The following is a 19109-nucleotide window of genomic DNA, read 5'->3' on the forward strand; positions in this document are numbered from 1 at the left end:
AAAGCGCTTTTGTTAAAGTGTGTTTGGTGATTGTGGATTCAGACTATTGAACTTTCGTTCAATATTCCTAGATCTATAGATATGTATATAGCAGGCTAAGTAATGTAGTGCTTTAAAGTTATATATAAGAAGGTGATGGATGTTAGGAGAAGCTATGTCCCAGATGATGTTATAAATCTATATGTTTATATATGTATATATATATATATATATATATATATATTTATATATATATATATGTGTTTATACATATATATATATATATATATATATATATATATATATATATACACACACACACACACACACATACACACACAAACACACGTCATGCCTGCTTTTCTCCACTTTACATATAATTTCTTTATGTTTTCTCTTTAGATGCTCTACATTGAGCTTGGAACTCCTGCATTTGGATGCTGCTGCTTCCTTCTGATTCAGAATTGCTTAGTCTAGCATATAAGTGTACATTGGTTGTTATGCAAATGTCTTTCAGATTATATAAGACATTCTTCCACAAAGCTGAGATCAGCATGCTTCTCACTGCATTAATCCTAATATTCTGAGCTAACTGTGCATTAAAAATTTCTACATGCTCCTTTTCAGTGGTTACTAACAAGAATGTCCTCTGCTATTTATACACCCTGTGGCCAAGCTCCTTTCGAGAGAAATTTGGAATAACCTCATAATGACCTGACACTGGAAATGAGAACCACATTGTCTCCTTTACCCAGGGTAACAGTGATGTAGAGAGGGGCTAGTAGTGTAATCTACTTTTTAAGATATTGTAGGCGTGTACTAGGCTAACAACCACTAGGGTCTTTTTAAGGCTAGTCATTCATCCCAAATCTCTAACAAGTTCTAGTACCCTTGATAAGTGCAAGCAGGGGCTTAGGAGATGAAACATTTACAAGCAGGGGCCTGGAAAATGAACCATTTCCAGGCTGCCTGTGGAATGAACTTCCTGTTCTCCATGCAATTATCAAGTTACATTTGAAATGGGCTAAGGAGGAACTCTGCTTCATATGGATGGGGAACCTGTTCCAGAGAAGGAGTAGCCTATGGCATTCATATCTGTCTCTCCATTAGGTTTAGTTATATCCCAGGCAAGGTTTAAGGCTTTAGGACAGGTAATTCTTGTGTTGTTAGCTTTGCAAATATGCAGGCAGTCCATCAGGGTGGGATCTGACAATGCTGCCAAGAATAAATCTCCCCTCTGCAGCCTGTAGGAGGGGTCTGTATTAGAACATCGAAGTTTCAGAACTTTGAATGTTCTAATATTAACACCTACTAACCGAAAGCTGAAAATAGCGAAAATTAAGATAACCAAATTCTTTCCTAGGGAAAGTATTCAGTTGTCCGTTCCTGTCGCTTCGCTATTTTCAGCTCTGCAGTGGAAAGTTACGGTCGGGTTGAGGTAAGTGTCCGATTGTGTTGACGTGAGGGTTAGGGTGGGATAGTTGAGTTAGGGTTAGGGTGCGGGTGAGGTAAGTGTGCGAATGTGTGGACGTGAGGGTTAGGGTGGGATAGGTGAGTTAGGGTTACGGCACGGGTGAGGTGTGTGTGCGATAGTGGCGGACCTTAGGTTTAGGGTTTGGGTTAAGGTAAGTGGGTAGATAGTGGTGCATGTACAGTTTAGTGTAGGTTTTGTTTTAAAATTTTAGGTGTATGTGTGTGGATTGCTGTTTGTTTGGTGTGTTTGTGTTGTGTGTATGTGTTTTGGATCAGCAAATTTTTTCCCTAGTATAAAAATTGCTATTTTCAATTTTCGGACTTATCTTTTTTCGGTTAGTAGGTGTCGATATTAGAACATTCGAAGTTCTGAAACTTCGATGTTCTACTATAGGCCCTGTAGGAGACATAATACAGAAATAGGGCTTTGAAGAGGTCTGCATAGGACATGTTACTTATGCACTGTATTCTTTTAGTGAGGAACTTCTATGATCATTCCAGTTGTTGATGTGCCTGGTTAGGTACATACCAAAGGAAGCATTGCAGTCAGTGATAGGTGTGATGAATGCTGAATACAGTTGAACAATGACCTCCTTGGACCTAGATGCTGTAACTTTTTCCTCATTGCTGTAGACAGATGATGGCCAAAGGTTAGATTACTATATGTGTGTGTGTGTGTGTGTGTGTGTGTGTGTGTGTGTGTGTGTGTGTGTGTGTGTATGTATCCAAGTCCCTGACTACTGGGTTGACTGTTAAGCGTGCATTGTCAATATGATAGTTACCAGTGGTGAATGACTTCCTGAAGGATACCATTATGCATTTCTTGGCATTTAGTCTTAGTCCATGGCTCTAACAAAAGTTATTTGTGTTAATCCTTCTTGGAGGATATTTGTATTGGGGAATTCTTTGACTGCACCAATTTGCAATTATCTGTAAATTTAGTTTGCCAGAGGTCCTTGGCATTGGCCTTGAATTCAGAGAAGTAAATACCAAACCAGAGCAGTCCTGAACCAATACCTGAGGGACTGTGCTTGTGACTGGCCTCTTTGTAGAGGTAAACTCCCCAGTTCTAATTTTTTGGATCCTGAGTGTGACCCAGTTGGCTATCCACTGGGTGACATAAGGGTGTATACCTAAAATCCTGAGTTTACAAATGTGTAGCCCTTGTCTTCTGCATTAATTATCATCCATATGTTGCAAAGTTCATAGGTCTACAATAACTCCTATAGCACTTGCTGTGACATATTGTGAATATGGCCTCTTGACAGAAGCAGTCTTTGCAGACAATATAATGATCTTTCTAAACTGTCACTCATTAGCGTCACCTTCAGAAGCTCTTTAAATGGATATATGAATCATTAGCAAATTACATCAAGAGCAGATCTATAATCTAAAACAGCAAAAACTTCAACTTGGGTACCACTAATACAGGAATCCCAGAACGGCAAGTATTTGCCCAAACACTTTTTTCATTATAAGTCACCTGCATTGGGGACTACCCACCTTTATTTGCTTAAACTGTACTGATTCTATAGTTCTAACAAAAGCATGCAACCCTAATCTGACTTCAGTAAAACAGTATAAGCTAACCTTACAGTTAATGAAACTGGATCAACTAATAAATCATGTCTGAATACACATAATCATCCACTGTGTTCCTCAGCACCCCAAATCACTCAAGATATAGGACGCTGTTTATGTACAGGACCCATATGACATACAACTCACCACAGTTAACAGTCAAAAGTATCTGGGGTTGATTCTAGCCAAAATATTTTCTTCCTTCCTTCCTTTACATAGAAACAAAGTGCCCACAAACTACCACATAGGAGGTAATCCACTAAGTACGGAAGAAGTAATTAGGGATCTGGAGACCCAAGTATTTAGTAGCCTCTCCTTTGACAACCACATTGCCAAAGTGGTTAGAAAAACCTTCTATATAGCTCATCTAATCACAAAAGGTTCACATCTAGATCAAGAGAAGTTGTTGTGCCCTTCTACTCATTGCTCATCAGGCCCTTAATTGAGTACAATGCACCCATTTGGGATGTATCTTACCCGACACCTACAACAGCTGGAGAGACCTCAAAAGTACCTTACCAAGAGGATCGTGGGCCTCAAACAGATGCCATGTGCTACTCGACTAAAGAAACTCCAGCTCTACTCAGTTGCTTACCGCCTACTCAGAGGCGATCTCTGCTGACATACAAGGCCATGTCTAACCCGGAATTGATGGACATGCTCCACCTCAGGAAAGCCAAATCCATTACAGCTACATGCTGTATGGATTTAAACCTCAGCACAACAATAAATAGGACATGCTGGAGGGATAGATTCATATCCCAGAGGCTTCCTTTGCTCTGGAATAGAATCCCGGTTCATGTTAGGCAGAGCCCCTCGCTGACCCTCTTCAAGAGAAATCTTGGTCATTGGATGGGAAATCGTAAATTTACTCCTGGGATCACTTCTATGGCCCTGCTGGACAGAGGCTTGGGAATCTAGTCTAAAAGAGTGGCGAAAGCCAACACATTCTGGCTAGGATCATAAATGCCCTAGGGCAGATAGCCTAGTACCTTCCTATGAACCTATGAAGAAACCAGAACTTAAAAAGTCCTAAATCAACTAAAAGTCAGTATAATACATTCTGCCTATTTACTACAGATGCCAGAATATCATTCGGTATACTTCTTTCCAGGTAGAATATACCCTATCAGCTATTGTCTTACCACCCTCAAAGAATGTAATATTACTGCAAAAATTCAGAACATTTATTAAGATTTATACACCTATGCCCTCCAAAAGAACATCACTGCGTTACAATTAAACATTCAAGCTGAGTCCCTGTCACAGTAAGCACAACAGTCCTATTAAACATCCTAACCTACTGAGTAATAAAGAAAAAAATAGTGACATTATTACATAAAGAAAATCCAATTTAGAGACACCGTTCATCGTTTTAGAATCCAAAATGGATTACTGTTGACTAAATCACTTTTCACAATAGCTGTAGCTGACTAAAGTCCTCAGAAAAGCAATTCTGCATGGAACATCAGATTGTATATCGTTAGAGACTCTGTTACATAATAAAATTCAGAAAAGCCATGCAGGAATGTGTACAAGAGCAAAAGAAATGGAAGCACTTCATCCGCCCTGGATAAAAAGCGCTCTCCTCTAATACTGCTATAAAAGTGATGAAAGGAGCAATTTAGGAAGCGATAGCTCGGATAAACTTACAGCTTTGCATATGTGTATATTCTTACCCTCTGCAAAACTGCTTCCACTGCCAGTAAGAGTGTACTTCATCTTAAAACTTATATTTTTCATCACTACATTATTGATTTTTTACACTGTAAACATGCTAGTGCATTTTGCCTATGATATAGCGCTGGTTCATTTCAATATTTTTACCACCTTGCAATTCTTACATGTGTCATTCTGGACAGAAATATCACTTTATTCTTATTTTGGTGTTTTCATTGTAAGAATACTGTTGTCTGTTGAAGCCACTATAGTCTGGATCTTGCCAGAAAAGGTTCTTCATACCAGTAAACCTTCCCAGCTGCCACTAAAATCACCACAAAAATTACTCAGACTGAGTTCTCCATTACATGAACTGCCACAAAAATATGAAAAAACTAAAGAGCTGTCCTCATTAGAGCCATATATCTACCCAACAACTATGAGAAGCTCTATTGTGAAAGCCAAGAACACAGCATCCATGGGACCTGACAATATCCCAGGCTGCATTCTACACGAACTACAGAATGAACTTGCACACTACCTAAGTACCATGTTCAATCATAGCCTCACCTCAGGCTTTGTACCCACTGAATGGCGCACCGCAACGGTTATCCCACTCCACAAAGGGGGAGCCACGATGGACCCCAGGAACTACCGCCCCATTAGCCTGATGAGCCTGGTCTGCAAGGCCATGGAACATATCATCGTGGAACTCATAAACAAAGACATTGGTAATCTCCAAACTCTGGACCCTACCCAGTTTGGATTTCTAAAAGGCAGATCATGTCTCCTAAACCTGATTGACTTCTTTGGAGCAGTCATCAAAGCCATAGATGAGGGTAAAATGGTTCACACAGCTTATCTAGATCTCGCCAAGGCTTTCGACACCATCCCCCACTCTGGAATTATAGATAAGCTCACTAAACTAGGTATAAATCCCTATGTCACAAGATGTGTTGCCAGAACCCACACTGTGAAAGTAGTGGATTCCAAATCTGACATCAGACCAGTGACAAGTGGAGTACCACAGGGTTCAATCCTGGGTCCTCTCCTGTTTGGTATCTACTTTTCTGAGGTACAGGCCAACATGGAAGGTCTTTGGCTAACAAAGTTTGCAGATGACTGCAAACTAGGAGTCATAATCGAAACTCCTAACGATGTGGACAAACTACGAAAGGGCCTCACTGAGACAGATACCTGGTGTCAACGCCATGGCCTGAAGCTCAATGCCAAAAAGTCTATTGTCATCCCCTTTGGTAAAAACTCTGTACCCATGAACTACCACATAGCTGGTAGTCTACTTAATGCTGAAAATGGGATAAGAGACTTTGGGACACAGGTGGACAGTAGTCTCTCCTTTGATAATCACATCGCCACAGTGATCAGGAAATCCTTCTACGTGGCTCATCTCATCACAAAAGGATTCTCATCCAGAAAAAAAGAGGTCATTGTTCCCCTCTACTCATCACTCATTAGACCCATTATAGAGTACAACACCCCTTTTGGTATGTACCTCACAAGACATCTACAACAACTGGAAAGACCACAGAAATACCTCACAAAGAGGATTACTGATCTCAAACAGATGCCCTATGCAGTCCGTCTCAAAAAACTACAGCTTTACTCCATCGCATATCGCCTACTCAGGTGTGATCTCTGCCTAACATACAAAGCTATGTCAAACCCAGAGCTGTTGGACATGCTCCACTTAAAGAAATCCCAATCCCTTTGAGCTACACGCTCTAGGGACCTAAACCTTGTCACCACAATAAACAGAACATGCTGGAGGGATAGATTCCTGTCCCAGAGACTTCCCATACTATGGAACAGACTACCTATCTATGTCAAACAGAGCTCCTCATTAGCACTCTTCAAGAAAAATCTTGATGATTGGATGGGAAATGGGAAATTCACCCCGGGGATCACTTCTGTGGCTCTGCTCGACAGGGGCACAGGAAAATAATTTTCTTGGGTGCCGAAAAACAGGGTACATTTCTTGGCTAGGCTTGTATGGGTCAGAGACTTCCCATACTCTGGAACAGACTACCTATCTATGTCAAACAGAGCTCCTCATTAGCACTCTTCAAGAAAAATCTTGATGATTGGATGGGAAATGGGAAATTCACCCCGGGGATCACTTCTGTTGCTCTTCTCGACAGGGGCACAGGAAAATAATTTTCTTGGGTGCCGAAAAACAGGGTACATTTTTTGGCTAGGCTTGTATGGGCCCTAGGGCCGATAGCCTAGTACCTACCTATGAACCTATGAACCTATGAACTTTCCCATTGACTACTTTATCGTTCATAAAATTCTTCAGAGACCAAGCCAGGTGTGTATTGGTGGAAATCCCTGAACCACCTAACAATGTAACAATTAAGGGACCCTCCATTAGGTCGTTTAAACAATGCCTGTATAAATTTAAATTCCTGTTAGCATGGCTTAATGCATGCATTATCCTGCATAGATCTGGAAAATTAAAATTGTTATACAACTGTGAAGCTAGCCTTTGTTACTCGGTATGAAATATGGTAACTAAAGATTAACAAAAGTATTCTGATTTAAGATGGTAATGCTTATCATAGCTCAATAGCTATATTGGAGTAAAGACACACTATTATTTATTCCACTTTATATATTTTATTACACTTTTATTCTATTATCCACATTGGAATTGCACATGAGTTTAATAAATGTCTCATGCTGTGGGTGTAAGATACTAGTGCAGGGACATCTACTTAAGTGTGGTCCCATACTGGAATGCTCAGTAGATAAAATCATGTAAGTTTATGCAACTTTTTGCTTTCAAATGCTTTGAACTGTCCCCTATGGTCTTTTGGGGTAGACCTATGTTAAAATAGGGATAGATTATTACTGCATGAGAAAGAAATAAACTAGTTTGTTGAGGATTCTTCTGGGTTGTCTCTTTCTAACTGTAGACCTCCTCTAATACTTTTAATTTGGCATGCTACAGGAATTGTGAAGTACTGCCTTTGCAAGCTCTTTCTTCATCATCTTATCAGATGAATTATTTTGGTTGATTTGCATCTTGCATTTGGATCGGTGGAGTTAAACTGTGCTTATTAGGTGCATTGAGTTAGCATTGAACTTGCCTGATGTGGTTGCTTTCTTTCTTCTTTCCTTCATTTCAAGTTTCTTGAGCAGAGATGTGCCCATGTATGTCTAAGCTGAAGATAAGGTTGATAATGTTTCAGCAAATAAAACAGATTTAAGGAATAGTGGTAATACTTCTGCAGTATCATAACAGTTTATTTTCTCATTGCCATGTCATTTGTGATGTGGTTGGATGCTTAAAAGTGGTTGGCACTGAGTTTTGATAGCAGAGAGACAAAAGCTCTTCTTTGATTCATAATTTCCATTGAAGAGTAACTAAGATATGCAGCAAAGAGGCAAACAGAAACACAAATAACCAACATTCTTGCCTCTGTTACTTCCAAAAGAAGCCAAAGCATGGTATCAGTACAAATATTTAAAGAGAGTTAAACACTTTCATCTGTAGTACTTAAACAAGGACTTCATCCAAACCTTCTTTTTCATCTATTGAGGTGGGTCATATGCAGAGATGTTTATCTTCTTTGGACAAAAGCACTTACCCTTCATTAAATATTTCTGCTGACACCATGCTTTGGCTTCTTTTGTGAGGCAAGAATTTTGGTTATTTCAATTGTGGAGTCATGGAAGAGACAAATTTTCTGATTATGTAGTTTGAATACACAGCCCTTTGCTGTGGGCAGATTTAAGTCTCTGTCCATTTACAGAAGCAGCTTAAGGATTATTTGGTGAGGTATTTGATGTTCTTATGGTAGCAGCTTAAGGGCACAATTGACCCACTTTCTGTCAGTCTGTGGAGTAGGCTTAAGGCTGCAGGCAGATCCATCCATTCATCTATAATCCCCTTTTCCTATTTTTGTGCATGGGGTAGGTTGTCACTTCAACAGTGACAATCATCTAGAGTCAAGGTTTACACCGCTCCGTGGCTAGCCCTGCTGTGGTAGTTCTTCCACACTACATACTTGCTCATAGACTTACACCTATGGCCAGTTTATTTGTCCAGTCCACCTACTGCATCCCTTTAGAATGTGGGAGGAAACCGGAACACCCAGAGTAAAGCCCTACAAACAAAGGGTGGACATGCAGACTATGCATAGAAGGGACCCCAGCCCCAGCCAAGAATCAAACCACGGAACCTTTTGATGTGAGTTGCTGTCTGTTGCACCACTGTGATTCTCAAAAAAATTCTACAAGTCCAAATGGCCAGTCCCTGTATTAAGATAGACCATGTGAAGATTGTTGTACCGAAAATAATTTTGTGTGCTATCTATTATGATCTGGAGAGAACGTACAGCCTTGTGTTGCTCATAAGTGGCTGTCTGGATCCCTTGGGGTTTGTAGAAGCTAAAGATACAACAAATTTCAGAAACTGGATTTTTAATATCCAACATTGTATATCTCCCATGTTTTGCATGGTTTCTTCCTTTATTTTACCTGTAAGAGCCAAAGTTATAGAAATTATCATGGCCAAATATTCAAACTTTCCATCTACAGTTTTTCAGTAAAGTGTTTCATTGGTGGCCAACATTGTAGTATGTGATGTATCCCTTTCCACATCTGGTTTATTGCTTTTTAATTTATTTTTCTCAGCCACCAGATATGAATTTCTACTCAATGTCACTGAGTTAAGGAACTTTACTTCATTTAAAATAAAAAAAAAATGCTTTACATCAGAATGAGTGCTGATCTATGATCAGGCTTCCTGGAGACGGACAATCAAGCATCTGCTGCAGATCACATCAGCTCCTGCTTTCTCAGCTAAACATTGTTATAGGACTAAAAGACACATGCTATTACCAAGATGCATTAAAACCTTCTGATCTGAAAAGAATGAAGCTGATATTTTGTCTGCTGTTATGTATATGCATCATTTTCACAATGCAAGCTGACAGTAATGAGAAATACACCAAGACTCCTCTCATGGCTGAGATGTTCAGTTTACAACTGTTGTAGTGAAGCAGACCATTTTTAATAGTAGTTGTTGGACTATACTACAAAAGTAGAAATATATACTTTTCTATGACTGGTAACAATATTCCCTGTCATGTAGGCGTCTGCTCCCTTCACAGCCATTTACAATAAGTATAATAAAACTGAGATTAATGTATCACACAAAAGTGACAATTTTCTTCTAAACACAATCCTAGAATCTTGGACAATTTGTCTGAAAAAGGTGTGTTTTAAGATAATAGCATTTGGTCAGTTTTTCCTTAAAATATAGAATCGAGCAGTTGGCCGAACAATGTAATGTTTATTGTTTATTCTGTCCACAGTTTCAACCCTTTTCACATTCTTTACAGGACAATTTAAAGTACATCTTCAAGTAAGACCTGACTTCTCAAGTCATCTTGCACCTTTCAATAAGTAAAAGAAGCAAGCATAATATTGTTTTATTCATTTCCTAGTTTTATTAGTTTAATTTGATTTTACTATACACTGGGTAAGTTTAAGGAAAATATCTCAGAAAAGTTTTTTTTTTTTATAAATATGACTCTGAAGTACCTGAAGACCTGTAATTTACTGCAAAAGTTTAGAAATAAAATTGAAGAAAAGTAGATAGTATAACTTTACAGATCCTGAAATAAAAATTCTGTATCAGAAATGGAACCAAAAATTCACAGAAGCTCCATGTCAAAAGCTTCCTTTTTTGTATTGCATCTTCTATCAACCTGTTACAAATTAAACATATTTATTATGCTGTCTTTTAAGATCATTAACCATGTCACATGAGGCATGCAACACATAGTCATTCTTATATAAGTACTCAATATTAATTCTGTGGCAATTGTTAATGAGTAAATAGCCGCAGTCATTTTACTGAATCTATATGATGGTTACTGTTTTTTTGTTTATTTGTATGGTTGTAATTACTATTTCAAAAATGTTATTAAAAAGGTTTTTGTAAAACCATGCCATAAATGAGTAGCTGTTATGTTATCTCACAAGAACTGCTGGGGTAAACCCTGACTTTGCTCTTTTTCTTACTGTAGTTCAGCTCTGTACAGTTCTTTGGTGTGCAGCCAAGTTACACCACATTGCAAGCACTCTATAAAGTCATTCAGAGTTATAGGGCATGTAACAGGTCCAATATTAAAGCTTATGCATTAATAAATTTGTAATTAACTCTACAAACAATTAGCACTTAGGACTAAATATTAATTATTAGTTGCAGATTTAGAGAATATGGTATCAGAATTAATAACAGTCCATATGTATGTTTTATACTTCTCTTGGAAATTCATTCTTCCATCTTGACTCTAATGATCTAGTTACAGCAATGTGTAAAATATACACAGCACTGCTTGGTTTGTACTAAATTACCTTGCTCTGTGCTCCCATATATGAATTAGATTTGATTGCAGAGAAGACATGATATATTCAGTGTCTGCTCACTCAAAATGTTTATGATTAATTTCATGAAGACAATATAGAGTGGTGATTATGACATAAATGAGCAAGTAGAAGAAATAGTGATATATAGCCAAGAATAATTATGATTATTTGTACCTATGTATTGCCTTAGCATGATATGTATAAAATTCACAGATGATATTCAAAATATTTTTTTTTAATTTCTGTACAGTTAAGAGACTAGTTAAGGCCTACTTTTGCAGCCTGAATTCTGATCCAACCCGTCAGGTTAACACTGTCCCATTCATTCACTCTGTAAGAAGCAGTGCTCAAAACTTAAGATGGGCTATTATATTTATAAAAGTGCTAAGTATGCCATTATTCTTTTGAGATGCATTACATGTTTGGTGGCTTATTGTATGCCATTTATAAAATAAGAAAACATTTAAAAGAATTCTGGTTTATTGCATGTTGCCAGCAAATATTGTCATTTATTGTTTCTCATCCATGCAAAGAATTGGCACATCATGGATTTTTTAGATGTAGAAAATCGTTTTCACTCACTATAGGTCTTTGGACTTATTCTTCAAGGGTACTTACAATTTACGGTTATTTGAATGAGATCAATCAATGTTAAATATTGAAGACTCATATACTGACATTGACAAAATATGTTGGCTTCAACTTAACAGCTTTTGTCTTGGAAACTTCACCACTGACTAATAAGTGTTTCTGCAAACAAAGGCATTAACATCAAGCACTCAAAGGAAGAAATGTGAAATTTAACCTTTTTGTTGTGTTGTGATTTTTTTTTTAATTTGAAAATTCTCACATTTTGGTACAACAGACTACTGAAAGCTGGACTGCCGGTGCATTTCATGAAAAAAAAAACTCATGTCATTGTACTGCTATATGCAATACTTTGCAATACTTTTTCTTTATAAATCAGTACCCTAAGAATGCAAACTGCATAGATTTACAAGGGTTCATGCATTCAGTAATACAGACAAAAAGTTAAATTCCACCTTTTTACAGCAATTGAAATATGACTCTGACCCACACAAATGGCAACCACTTATTTATGTTCTGGCATATATGTTATCATTCTTATTTATGTTTTTGCATATATGTCATCATCCTAGTAACATGAATCATGTGTTGTGTCTACATGGAATCAGTAATATACCTCCAAGGCATTTCATAACAACTTAAAATTATTTTCATAAACTTCTTAAAATGACATTAATTAATGCACCACATCTTGGATGTATATAGCTGTTTCCATATTAATGCAATTGTAGAAATAGTGGGTATTATTTTATTGTTATTATTGGTATTGTTCAATTGCAGAGTTGTGTCATATTGCTTTTACTGTTTTCTCAGGGAATTCCAGAGCAGTGGGCAAGGTTACTTCAGACTTCCAATATCACTAAACTGGAACAGAAGAAAAACCCACAGGCTGTTCTAGATGTCCTCAAGTTTTATGACTCCAAAGAGACGGTTAACAACCAGAAGTACATGAGCTTTACATCAGGAGGTACAGTACCTTTAATCATCAGCAGCTGCCAGATCTACATCAGATCAGCATGAAGATTTGTCTTGGTGTTAATCTTTAAATTACAGCAAGTCAGTTATGTGACGCTCATGCAGTGTTAGACAGATGCTTTAATTGTGAGTATTATTTTGAAAGTTATGTACAGAAACTGTGGACCTGTTAAGGCTTCTGTACTATGACAAGATAGCTATATGCAATACCTAATATCTACTGCGTAGGTCTTATCGTTTGTGAGTTATAGTGAAACACACAATGTATATGCAGCAAGTTGATGGTTCTCATGAAGCCTTATGTCATTCATTGACTCATACAGGTCTTGGTGGAACCACAGAGCTGACTTTATGCTGTTGTGATAGCATGTATGTTGGCTCTTAGCTGACTTGATGTTTCTGATGTGCCTGAATGTACAGAATGTAATGTTTTTACCCACTTTACCAAATGTTGTCCTGAACACTTGTTTCAGTATCTTCTCAGTAGTATGTTTGGGCATTTAAAAAAAAAATAATCCAAATAGTATGATAACTAACTAATTACATACCTTTCAAGTATTTCAGCTGAGTTAAATATGAACTTTGAATTTTGTAGGCATTTTGAAATGGTAGAAGTAAAGATAGATGGACTGTTATTAGCTGATAAACAAATACCCTGCGTTAAGCATTCCCACTTCCTATCCACTAATGATTGACAAGAAATAATGACTTTAATAATTTTACTATTTTTGCATCATCAAAGAACTACCTTATTGGATATATAATTAGACAATGTTCAAATGATACAAGCGAGTCATGGTAACCCTACTTTATTAACATGTCTGTCGCTACAACTTTTTGAAAGTGTAAAGCTAGTTCACAATGTTGTTTACCGTAACATTTTAAATGTTAAGTGTTATTATATATTTATGATCATTCACATTCATTGCAGTATACAAAATAATCTTAAGTATGTATTTATGAATTACTGTTTGTTTATTTTTGAGTTGAAAAAGGTACATGGACTAATCCTGAAAGCCCCACTTCAGTCAAAACTTGCAGTACAGAAAGATAAATAGAAAATCCAATTGCTACAATATCTTGTGTATGCAGATTTGTGATAAAAATGCAGAATTGTTCTGACAGATTATCAGTGTTAGATACAGAAAAGGTAGTACGTCAGACATTTTTGAATGTGTTTGTTTTTGTTTTGAGGATTCTTTGTGAGTGGTTTTGTGCCATAAATCTATTATATCGGTGTACTGAAAATCCATCTGCATATGCTGTTATACCAGTATCACTGTTTTGTATGATATCATGGTAAGACTATAGGTGTGAGTCAGGTTCCCCTTTAAGTGGTTGAATTATCAGGATGTCAACTCTTGTATCAGTGAGATGAAAACACCAATGATTTACAACAGCGAACTCCCGGAACAGTGAATTTTGACCTTAGGGAAACTAACCACTTGCCCACCACTGACGAACTTTGCCCTTGCCTCCACTGTAGTGCAATCTCAGAGTTGGTATATTTAGATGGGGGTGGGGGTGCAGCTGGGGGTGGGGGTGAGGCAAAGTGGTTAGTTTCCCGGAGGTAATATTCGCCATTCCGGGAGTTTGTGGAGTTTACGTAAATCGTCACTGTTTCCTTCTCATTGTTATAGGACACAACATTCTTTTAAGTTGACCATTTAAACTAGAACCATGAGTCAGTATATTTAATTATGGGAGTGCAGAGGTGCAAGAAGTGTTGTGATCCTGAAAAAATTACTTTTTGTGTATTTTCTTTTATAAGTCACGTTTTATACAATGAAAAATATTTATGAAATGTAAGTTAGGCTAAAGTCATTGTACTGCACTGAACATACGATTCATTTTAATTCACCATCCATGTACAAACAAAACTTCTTAATACTGTAGCTGGAAACAAATGTACAGCAAAGTTACATTAGTAACATGGATACAGATATTACTGTCAGTTATTTTTTATTCATTGTATATCTTATAGACTGTTCTTGCATTTGAATCAGTGTTTTATATACGCTTTATTTAGAGTTAGGTATTTTGTTGTTTCTGTTAGGCCCAGCTTGATTATTATGACTGAGGTGTACTCCACACAGCCTTGACTGCTTGTTTGTACATGCGTAATAGACACTGGTAAGAACACTTAAAATGAGAATTAAATATGATGTGTCTTGTGGCTGTTTGCCATTACTGGGTTGGTAGAAAACAATAAAGTTTCATGGAGCACTGTTTAATATGTAATTATATTCCCTTCTTGTAGCAGAACAGGCCACTGGGGCATTGCTGTCTTGTAGATTTATTCATTTCAGACATAGAGCGGGTACAGACCAAATGGAAAAAAACTCATGGCTTTGCTTGTTAGTGTTAGCTCCTGGTCAGCAGTGGTTAGCTGTCCACCTTCAGAATGTGTTAGAAGGTTGTACTACTCTTCAATGTGAAGCCAGTTGCTTATGCAGAGCAAGCCTCACCATGATTGAGTTTGGATGTTAATGTAACAAGTAATTGTATGATCATTGCACAATGTTTAATGTTGTTCAGTGATGATGGCATTTGGCTGATGACAGAATGAACTGCTAAGTAAGATGTCCTACTATATAAGGGGTTGCCTTATTTCTGATGTTGTTCTAAAGAGTGCTATAAAACGTTCAATCTGGAACAGTACAATTGCTTTAGTTGCCATACAATTGAAGGACATTTGAAGAGATGTTATACTAAGGTCCTGTCTGCCTGACTTTTGTTGTGTCTTTCGGCTTTTCCCAATAAGGGGTCGCCACAGCAGAACTCCAGTCTGCTAATGATTGGCAGTAGATTTTTACATGCCGAGTTGCCAGCCCTGATGCACAACCTTCAACGAAGGTACGCCCATTCACGCACGTCTCCGCACAGAAGACGCTTTAGCTGAGAATCGAACAGGACAACATCTTGCTGTGAGGCAACAACGCTACCGCAGCACCACGACGCAGTATCTGCCTGACTTAGTAATCACTAACAAATGTTAAAGAACACATGGTTCTAATGGAAAAAACTAGAAGTGACTTAAAAAATAAATAACCAAAAAATATTTTCTATGCACAAATCAGATTGTCAGTATTTCCATCAGAATTGCATTTAACATGTATAAACCCAATAAAGACAATTTATAATATACTTATTTAAATACCTCCCATTGCTTTTCATAACCACATTTTCTTAAGTCTTTTTTATTACACAATTCTGTTATACAGTATTTCTGTACATCATCCATTCCATACCTGCCATAAAAAGTGATATTTTGTGTAACTTAACCTTTTGTGTAACTTAACTTTTCCTCAGTGTGTATTCCCATTTGAAAAACTCTACATTTATATATCTGATAACAATCTTATGACACAGCCAGTAATTAATCAATAAAACAATGAAGTAATCAGCCAGTTTGAAATTCATTTAAATGACATAATATTCATAAATTCATCCTCTTCATCATTCAAATATTCTTATAAAACATACAACAATTGTATATAAGAATTGTATGTGATAAACAATCCATATAATTGTATAAAGTAGTAAAAAAAAATAAAATAATATCACCACCCCTCCTGTTCTCAAATTTAATGTCTATGACTCGAAACTTAAATTTATGCTCAATACCCTTTTCTATCATGTGTTTAGCCAGGGCATTACTAGATATTTCTCTCTTGATTTCTGATTTATGTTCAGTAATTCTTTCATTTAACTTCTTTGTACTTTTACTTATATAGAATGCACAACATTTGACCCAATTAGCCATATACACTATATTAGTGGCCAATTAGGTAGCCGCCTAGGGCGCTGCTGTAGCAGGGACACTTTTTCAGTATTTATTTGGTGTAGGTAGACCAGGATGGGGGCACCAGGATGGTGTGGGGGGTGCCGTGGAGCCCTTTTGCCTAGGGCACCGGCTGACCTAAGGCCGCTACTGATCACAAGTAGTGAAACATTTAAAGCTATACTTCGTATTAGTTACTGGATATGAAAACTATCATCTTTTAAAATGTCAACACAGCATTTAGACTTAAAACATGGTACAGTGCCAGTTTTTGCAGACATCTGTGTTCTTTTTTCAGTGTTGCCTATCACATCCTTATAGTATAACCTCTGTTTTAGGTTCTTACATTTTTATAACCAAATTTAGGTGTAGTTCCTATTACATTAACTGCCTCTGGTGCTGATTTCAAAACATCCCAATTCTTTGTAATAATACCCCTAATCCCTTCAGTCCTTCTATTAAACGTGTAATATATCTTAAATACTGACTTTCCTTACGCTTACCAATATTACTAATAATTCAGTCATTTCCAGAAAAATATGGCTTAGAAATGTCTTTTCTAGTAGCTAACACATCAGCTTTAACTTTCTGTAATAGAGTGTCTTCATAGCCCTGCTCCTTAAACTCAAATGCTATTTCATCAATATTATTATTGCATAATTCTTCATCAGTATTGAGTCTACTGTCTCATAAGTTGGCTTTTGGCTATACTTTTAAAAGTATGGGGTTCATGCATGCTGGTTCTATGAACATATCTGTTTGTATGAACAGGTTTTTTATAGATCAAAGTTTTAATCTTGCCATTCTCTATCATTAACTTAATATTCAAATAATTTATATTACTATTTGAATATTCTGCCATAAAATGCAGAAAATTTGTACTGCAGTTTACGTGTTCAACAAGCACATTTAACTCAGTGGCATCAACAAGCACATTTAACTCAGTGGCATCACCAGCCCATAGCAAGGGTATATCATCCATGAAACGTTTGAAAAAAACTACTTTCTTACTTAATTCATATGTACTGTCAAAGATATATGGCAGAAAAGGGTATTGAGCATAAATTTAACTTTTGAGTCATACCATTAAATTTAAGGATGAATTTATGAATAGTGTCATTTAAATGAATTTCAAACTGGCTGATTACTTTATTGTTTTATTGATTAATTGCTGGCTGTGTCATGTGATTGTTATCAGATATAAATGTAGAGTTTTTCAAATGGGAGTACACACTGAAGAAGGGTATTTTACCTGAAAGCTCTGTGAGTTGTGAGTTAATAAACTTTTTAACACTCCACGTCTGTATTTCTTTTTTTTTTTTTTTTTTTTTTTTTTTTACTGTTTCTAGTTCTCCAAAGACAGTTTACCTTAGTGCTGGTCCTATTTGTTTGACTATTTTGTGTAACTTCTCAGTGCTTTTTTTCCCAGTGTTCACATGCTATCAACAACAGATCATATCCACATTTACATTTTATATTTTCTGAAAGTCTTCAGACTAATTTAGTTCTTTTTGAATATATAAAGACATGTTTGAAGGTTCTTGGGATGCTCACTCCTTTACTAACCCTTGTTGTTCAGTATTAACTTCATATTTCCTTTGGCATTCTTTTATGCACTAGTCTCCATATAAAACACTAAGGCACATCCTATGCTCTTTGATGCATGTTTTCTGCTTTTGCTTCCCTTTATTTCTAAATCTAATACCTGCCTTTTGGGGTAGTATATGTGTGGTTAAGAATGGCGAGTTAGATAACTTAGGGTTTGCAGAGTAGCATAGCAGTGATTGTCTGCCTACACTCTTAACTCAGCCTCTTCTCAAGACATTATTCTTTTATTTGTATGTTGCGTTTATGTTTGATTCATTTCTTTTTCTTCCATTTCTACCTGGAAGTATTAACCTATTAACTTTGTCTTTGGCTGTGTGTAAGTGCAGTCAGTGCCATAGTAAGGAGCTGTGTTGCCAGTGCTACACTTGCTTGACTTTATCACTGTAGTTTAGGCGCTGTAGAGTATCTTTCATCTGTTTCTCTACAGCCTGCCAGTTAACAGCTCAGGCACTTTAGGAGTTCAGTGGAGAATATGTGTTTGAGTGGCCAACATTGCCTTTGGTGTCCTTAGGAGGGGGGAGATTCAGCTACTGCAGATACTGATACCTAGCATGTGCAGGTCCTCTTTTATATTTCATTTCACCTTTGTGGCATTTGCTTATTAATGGTTTACATTTCTGATTATTTTTTAGAGTGACTGTTCACCTCACTGTGGACAACGTAGAAAGTTACTTTTCTTCATTCTCACACCGATTCACCCTGTTGTCCATTTTATTGCAGTTTGAAGAGTACTGTGAATAAAGGAAAGGGGTATTGTAGTTCACCGCATCAATTACCAGATGGTTTGTGTGATCAGAACCTGATTTCTCATTTGTCCATCCACTGAATTATAAACAGTGCTACATGCAATCACTTTGGTTAGCCCTTGGAGGTTTACAGCTATAGCTGTCATTACTCAGTGCTTGCGTTAGGCTGTAGTTCTGTAATGACTCTGATGAAGTAGGAATATTTGTCTTGTGAAATGTTTTCTGTAATTACATTTTCCCTTTAGTGCTGTTGTGTGTACTCAATACTTTGTATTTGTTCACTGTATCAATTGGCACGGTTAAAGGTGTTTCTC

The 19109-nt window shown here is 37.0% G+C and overlaps 1 protein-coding gene across 4 annotated transcripts in view; it reads left to right on the forward strand.

Annotated features, from left to right (window-relative positions):
- Positions 1–19109, forward strand: part of LOC122815412 (serine/threonine-protein kinase PAK 3) — a 1296647-nt gene that overhangs the window by 735445 nt on the left and 542093 nt on the right. For all 4 annotated transcript variants that reach the window (XM_044087883.1, XM_044087885.1, XM_044087884.1 and 1 more), the window contains one exon: positions 12496–12649. In XM_044087883.1, the coding sequence (XP_043943818.1) occupies positions 12496–12649 (154 nt within the window). The remainder of the gene's footprint in view (positions 1–12495; positions 12650–19109) is intronic.

The sequence above is a fragment of the Protopterus annectens genome, chromosome 11.part0, assembly GCF_019279795.1.
Source record: "Protopterus annectens isolate FY-2018-M chromosome 11.part0, PAN1.0, whole genome shotgun sequence".
NCBI lineage: Eukaryota > Metazoa > Chordata > Ceratodontiformes > Protopteridae > Protopterus > Protopterus annectens.